Below are 7401 nucleotides of genomic sequence, written 5' to 3'. Positions count from 1 at the left end.
GAACTTTTTTTATTTATTTGGCACCATTAGTCATGAGATCTTTTCTGCATCCCAGTGTTTATGCTCATACTATGCTTCTCCATTTTGCAGCATTCAATATGCTTGGATCAGATTTTTTACCAATTATGGATAACATTTCCTGGTGTTTAAAGAAATTTGTTATTACGTTTGCAGATCATTATGGTAAAGGTAATTTAGTGTATAACATTCATTGTCTTTTACATTTAGATGAGTTTGTAAAAAACCTTGGTCCACTTGACTTTTGGTCATCATTTCCTTTTGAGAATAAATTAAGGCATATTAAAAAGACCATTAATTCCAACACCAATTGCCTCAAACAGTGCATCAATAATGTAATTAGAAATTCAATTTTTAGAACATTATCGCCATCTTGCAATAACTTATTTTACTTATCTACACATTCACCAGACAATATATATCTCACCTCTTCTGGAATAGTATGTGTTACTTCGTTTGTTACCGATGTTGTGTGTAATGGAAATGTAATGACTTTATATGAAGACATGTATTCCCATCCATATCCTTCTTCATTTATGCATATAGGTTTGTATAAACACTCTAATAGTAATGTATGCAATGTTTCAATAATTAACAAATGTGTGTGTATTCCTTGTGAGAATAGTATATTTTACATTATTCAATTTGCTTCTAATAAATTGTTTAGTTATTGATCAAAATACCAGAATTATTTATATAAACTATTAGTTTTTGAACAGCATCAAATTTTGAACTGTTTAACAATTGAAGACATTTGTACTTTTAGCACTATAGTCTTCAATTTAAATCTTGAAAAATGACTTTGATCTAGTTTTTAAATTTTGTATTTAATTTTAAAAAACAGTTTGTTACATAATTAGTTGTATAACCAATTTATATCAGTTGCATAAAAGATGTTTAATTTTTTTATGAGTTTTTTAGTGTTATTTTTTTATCGGCATTCTTATGAATTTTATATCTATGTAATAAAGATATTTTTTATGAAATAATTATATATAGAAAAGTATGAGTTGTTTTACCTATTTTTTATTTACTTGATATTGTTAATTTATATTGCTATAGTCCTAGCAAGTATTGGGAATTTATATAGTTATTTTACTACTATTACTTATGCAAATTTTTTTTTATTGAATTATGGTAATTCTATTGTAAACATAGTGTCATCAGGGTGGCAAATACCCTGTAAATATTGTGCCAGCCCAAAACGATATTTACTGAAATTATCTTTCCTAATTCCTAGAGTTTTTTATAATATGCACAAATAGTTTATATTATTTATATTTTTTACAGTGTAAAGATATGTTTTATATTGTTCATTTCCTTAACGACAATACTGTGGAGTATGTTCCAAAGGAATGGCTTAATGGAAACAGCGAGTGTATGTGGCCAAAATGTAGCATGACTTCATTAAAAGGAATGCGCCGGAAGAGACAGATTCCCAATAAAGATTGGGAAAGATACAAAATACGAATTTTATCTACTGCAGGTAAACACACACATATGTGTGTGTGTTTGTGTGTGTGTGTGCGTTTAAGTTATACCTGGTTTATTAATATTACTTTAATGCACAATCAACTCACATTTTTGTTACTTTGTACTACTTTGACTACTTTGTTACAGACTGTGAGGAAAGAGCATTAGAAAAGTTAAAAATATCTGAAGAAACAAGTGATCTTGCTTCAGAATATGAAGGTAATTCATGTCGTAGGAAAACAACATCAAAACGATTATCCCCTTCATTATTTGCTTCTCAAATTCATGGCAATATGTCTAGTGAAGATGATTCTGATTTCAACATGCCTACATCTCTTCAGCAGGCTGTCATTTCTGTAAGCTTATAAAGTGACTTTATTAAAAACAAGTTTTTTTCATTAACTTGCTTACGTTAATGAAAAAAATGTTAAATAATTATTTTAAATGTGGAAACGAAAATATTTATTTAAACATGGCTTACTCTTGTTGATTACAATCAACAAATTTTTATTTTCTTAAATTAGATAAAGTTTTACTAGATTTTAATAATTAGCATAAAATATTTTAGACATCAACACCAGGTAGCCAACCATTACTGCCAATACCACATCATGCTGTAAGTATTAAACATGTTGCTTGATAGCAATACTATAAGTTAAAATTTGTTAATGTTATTATTAGACATTTAAATTTGATATATGATTAGAATGTTTTTCGAGAGATGCAACACCAAGGAAAATCTAGTCAAAGCTTTGTGTCATTACTAAATGATCCTGATGAAATAAATTTACCTTCAGTAAGATTTTTGTAAATTTTATTTTAGTAATTATAAGTTTGCTGTTAAGTAGAATAATTATAATTGAAGATCATTAAATTTAAATATGCATAAATGTAATTAAACTAGAATTTTTTTTAAAATTGTTTATGTTGATATACTAATAAAATATTTTAAATATATTTTGTTGAGTTATATCAGGAGTTCTTGCCAATCCCATACACCAAAAATTCCACTAACACCCTTACACCAATCACACAGTCAATTGAATACCGATGAAAAATCTTTTAAAGTACATATATTAGTTTGTCTATCTTTTAAATACTTATAACAGTTCGATTTGATTAGATTTAGTAAAATCTGTAACGTCTGCGACAAAAGAGATTAAACATTTGATAGAGCGCATGCCAATTGGTCATACTGATGAAAGTTTATTTACGAAATCAAGCAGCATAGAAGAGTTAGATGCTGTTTTGTTGCAATGCCAGGATGAAGAAATGGCCTCACTTTTTGCAAGTTTTACTTAAATATTATTGAAAAACTTTTTAATAAAAACTCCGGTTGCATCCATTGAAAAATTAAAAATTCGAATATTTAACCTTTTTTTATATAATACAATTTTTTATATAATTTGAATTCATATATAAATTTTATTTTTTAGTAATCACTTATATATATTTATGTATGTGTTTATACACCTTTGTGTACTTTTAAATTGTTTACTTTCTTTTTCTGAATGTAGATTAACTGGCTAGCAACAGCAGGTGGAAAGTATATATCTGATATGGTACGAAACATTTTGAATGTTTTCATGACTGATGAGTTACAGATGAGTTGTTGTCGTTCTGGGAAACGCTCAAACAAATATTCAATTGAGGCTTTTGTAAAGTTTATTGCAAGTAAGCAAAGTAGCTATTCCGTTAGAGTTAACCGTTTGTCAAGTACAAGTACTTATTGATAAAGTTGACATTAACCCTTAATAAATTAATTAATTTTTTGTATAATCGAAATAATAAATAATAATAAACTGATTTTAGTTGCTGTTCGAAGGCATTGCAAAAATGCTACAGACAAAGATGTCAATGAAGCCATCACCGCTTCACTGCATAACTCAGCAGATCGTGGTGGTAGACGTATGCATCGAGAGAAGAATGAATAAATAAATTTAATGAAAAGTTATTGTAAATAAATAAAATGTTTGTAAATAAATTTATAACAAAAAGCAAGAAGCATATTATTTTTCATATATATATATATATATATATATATATTATATATATATATATATATATATATATATATATATATATATATATATATATATAAATATATATATATATATATATATATATATCAGATTTCATGTAAAAAGTTAGTGTACTTTCGTTCTGAAAGTGGTTTTGAGCGATATAAGTATTATTGCCACACGTGGGCCACTCCAACGCCATCCCATAATGAGGAGTGGTAAATATATGGCTAATATATACTTCCCACACGTGGGCCAGATGAACCTTTGCGCACAAATGAAGTGTGGCTTTCGTTCTTATTTAGTGTGGTTTTAGTGCTATAAGCATTAAATCCACATATGGCCCGCACTAAAGCCATCCCATAAAGAAGTGTGGTAATGATATGGCTAGCAAATGCTTCCCACGCGTGGGCCATTTGAACTTTTGCGCACAAATTAAGCGTGGCATTTGTTCTTATTTAGTGTGGTTTTAGTGCTGTAAACATTAAAGCCGCATATGGGACGCATCAGCGCCATCCCATAAAGGAGGGTGGGAAATATATGGTTAACATGCAATTGCCATATATGGCCCACGTTAAATTTTCTTGTCGGGAGGGTTGAAATTTTAATATAGTCTTAATTTTCAATAAAGGTGAGAAATATTTCGTCATTTATGTTTGAGATACTTATGTGTTTACGTAATTTAACTATAGTTATATTATATCTCATATAACAATAGTATAATAACTATAGTTATATGACACTAAGTATGAGAGTTACTATACGAATACTTACAATTACAAGGTCAATAATAACAAATGTTAAAAAATTCGACAAAATATTGCCCACCGTAAACTTTTTATTGTTTTTTAGTTAAATTTATGAGCCACTTTTAAGAATATTAAATGTTTTCTGTTTCATCAATAGTTTTAAAGTTAGAATAAATTTAATGCCAACCAGCAACTGAGCGCCCATACAAAGTCAGCGCATAACAACTCATTTTATGGAAGGTTGTTTAGAATTTAGACAGCAATAAACCTCCCATTTCATAGGAGGTTGTCTTGCTGCCTAAGCTTGGATTAGGAAAAAGTACTTGTAGGTTACTAGACAACAACAATACATACGCCACAAAAAATTATTTTTTATACGACAATTTTCGTTTCCGCGTCGAACGGTCTTTCATAAAATATACAAAAAAAATAATAAAACGTGTAAAAAACCTTCATATGGCATAAAAAGAGAAAACAAACCACCACGATGATTGTTATTATTGTATAATTGACGTTAGGAAAAAAAAAAATGCTAAATGAAGTCAAGCTTTTAAATATTCAGACATACCACTATCTACAGCAAACATTTATAAATAACTTTTTCGTATGTCTTTAAGATTCAAATTTTGCATTCACTCTTAGATTTCTAACTCAAAAACATAAATGATGCCATTTAGGAGCATGGAAAGAAATTTTCTCAAGATATTGAAAAAATGAAAACTAAATATCAAATAGAAAGGGAAATTAAACATGGTCAGGAAATATAAACATGGTCATAAAACCTTAAAAGGACTTTTTATCTTACGAAAATAGTTAATAGAAAAATTTTGTATTAAATTGTAATTTTAAAAATAGAAAAGAATTGCATTTTTACTTTTGTTTTCACTAGTACCATACATCTTGGAAACCATTTAATATAGGAAAAGGTGCTCTATGTTATGTGAAAATCCTTACAATATTAGATTATACTATACAATAATAATAAATTATCAGTCAGATTATACTATACAATACAAATAAATCATTATGTAATACCACATAGTGATTTATTTGCATTGAGAAAATTTGTACTTTTATCAAGAAAATATAAAATTAGGCATACATAAAGAGTTGTCAATATTACGTTAAAAGCGAATAATGTTTTCAAACTCAGTGGCTAAAATTAGATAAATAAACATTAATAATTCTAAATGGACAAAACCCTCATTGTGCAACAATTATTACACAATGTAGGTCTAAGATAAAAGTGTTAGTTTTATTTGTTTTTATTTTCTCAACAATTATAATAACTCATATAACTAAAATAAGATTAACCTAATGTCATAGCAATGAATTTTATTTCTTATTACTACGTTTTAATTTTAGATATTGACTTCACTGGATCACTATAAACGTCTATAGGTAAGATAATTATTTTTAAATGGATTTTTATTTAAGCTTAAGTTTTTCTTGTTTATTTTATATTAACTATAAAGGAATAGGACCATTAGTATCATTAAAACAGAAAAGACTGACAATAGTTGTTTTTCATTCATTACTTGCCTCCAAGGACATTTTTATATAACGTAGAATTTCTTCATTGCAAAATTTGTTAAAGTTTTTTATTTTACTTTAATTTTGTACTAATCAATCGTTTCTTTTTTATCAGATTTAAATAATGAATATTTGTTTGAAACAAAATATGAAAATGATTATAATGATAATTGTAATTTCTACTATTTGGATAATACTGGTCCAACTTACGATTTTTCGATATTTTTAAAAGTTGTCAAAGGTAAGAGTTTTAAAAAAGTTTGTGCCGATGGAATGGGTTTTAAATTATTATGCTGCCATAAATTACTTTGTATATTTATAACTAATTAGGACTAAATGGTATCAATAATACAGTATCATTTCAATCTCCAATATTTGCACATATTTGCGTCACAAAGATATTAGGATTTATATGGATTACCAATCCTCAGGAACATTTAACAACGGTGCCTCATTTATATTGCAAAAAATCAATTACAATGAAAACTTCAAAGCAATTCCACCCTTTAATTATCCAAGAATGCATATCTTAAGTTGCAGCCATCGCTTATATATAGTTATTGAAAGCTTTACCGATAACTATGTAAATCACAATAGTTTTAAAAGATTAGGCAATCATTAATTTACTTAGATGAAAATAAACAAAACTATTAAGTACAGAATGTCATAAGTTTCAATACTTTTGGTAAAAAAAAGCGCATAGATTTACTCCGGTCCACTAGCAAAATAAACGTTGTGACCACAGCCTACCCCCTGCCCCCATATTTCTACACAAAATTAAATAAAAATATAGAAAAACATTAGTTTTTTTACGCATTTATTTTATATGGATATTTATAATACGTTAACTCAAAATATAACCAAAGGACCAGTAAATGTTTACATTTACAATGCTTCAGACAACTCAGTTGGATAAAAACGAAAAATAGAGGTTTCTATAGAATGCAATGACTTCATCAAAGTTACATAAGCTAATGTTTTTCTATTTCTGATGAAATCAGGTTCCTCAACAAAAGTTCATTTATTATGTCAAGGTTTGCATGCTCTTTTAACTATATAGTAACCTAGTAAACACAGATTGGTTCAGAATTGGTCAATATTTAGTCAAAATTGGTCAAAAAAAGATAGACGTTTAGCAACCTATTATTGATTAAAAATTGACACTTGATTTAAAATATATATTTCAAACTTTTTTATACATACAATTACTAAACGTCGATCTAACGTTTAGAATGTCGACTTACATTAGTCACTATTGTAAATTTCAAATCGACCTCAATTAAACTTAGGCATTTATAGATTAAAAATGTACGCTTTAAATCAAACGTTTTACAATATTGACTAATATAAGTCGTTATTCTAAACGTTTGATTGACGTTTATTAAACCTTGAACCTATTAAATATGTTATAAACCCATTGGTCAGACGACTCACATAAAAGTTTAAGTCACATGCTTTAAATAGACATAATTAAAACGAAATAAAAAACTTATTTAAAATTATTTTTTATTGGCTAAATGATTAAATTAGACTTAGCAGCATTTTCACGATTCACTTCCTTACAACAATTGAAAGCAAAACGACTAATAAATAAATGATAAACGAGT

At 27.4% G+C, this 7401-nt stretch overlaps 1 protein-coding gene across 3 annotated transcripts; it reads left to right on the top strand.

The window, feature by feature from the left end:
- Nucleotides 1-963: 963 nt before the first annotated feature.
- On the top strand, nt 964-3497 carry LOC136080634 (uncharacterized). Of its 3 annotated transcripts, XM_065797537.1 has the most exons (7): nt 964-1504; nt 1639-1847; nt 2060-2107; nt 2198-2287; nt 2459-2778; nt 3009-3165; nt 3304-3496. In XM_065797537.1, the coding sequence occupies exons 1-5, from the start codon at nt 1318-1320 to the stop codon at nt 2543-2545; spliced, it is 621 nt and encodes a 206-aa protein (XP_065653609.1). In that variant the 5' UTR covers nt 964-1317; the 3' UTR covers nt 2546-2778; nt 3009-3165; nt 3304-3496. The 3 variants fall into 3 exon arrangements, with proteins under 3 accessions (XP_065653609.1, XP_065653610.1, XP_065653608.1); XM_065797538.1 differs by having other exon boundaries at nt 2468-3165; nt 3304-3497; XM_065797536.1 differs by having other exon boundaries at nt 2459-3165; nt 3304-3497.
- The last annotated feature ends 3904 nt before the right edge of the window (nt 3498-7401 follow it).

Source organism: Hydra vulgaris, chromosome 05 (genome assembly GCF_038396675.1).
Source record: "Hydra vulgaris chromosome 05, alternate assembly HydraT2T_AEP".
Classification (NCBI taxonomy): Eukaryota; Metazoa; Cnidaria; class Hydrozoa; order Anthoathecata; family Hydridae; genus Hydra; species Hydra vulgaris.
Note: the sequence above shows the minus strand (reverse complement) of the source record. Positions and strands in the feature narration are given on the sequence as shown.

What these genes read in the sequence shown, in the direction of transcription:
- LOC136080634 (XM_065797536.1), top strand. Translation starts at nt 1,318, where the DNA reads ATGTTTTATATTGTTCATTTCCTTAACGACAATACTGTGGAGTATGTT. An exon ending in ACGAATTTTATCTACTGCAG is followed by an intron (nt 1,505 to 1,638) that starts GTAAACACACAC and finishes ACTTTGTTACAG; the next exon opens with ACTGTGAGGAAAGAGCATTA. An exon ending in TTCAGCAGGCTGTCATTTCT is followed by an intron (nt 1,848 to 2,059) that starts GTAAGCTTATAA and finishes AAAATATTTTAG; the next exon opens with ACATCAACACCAGGTAGCCA.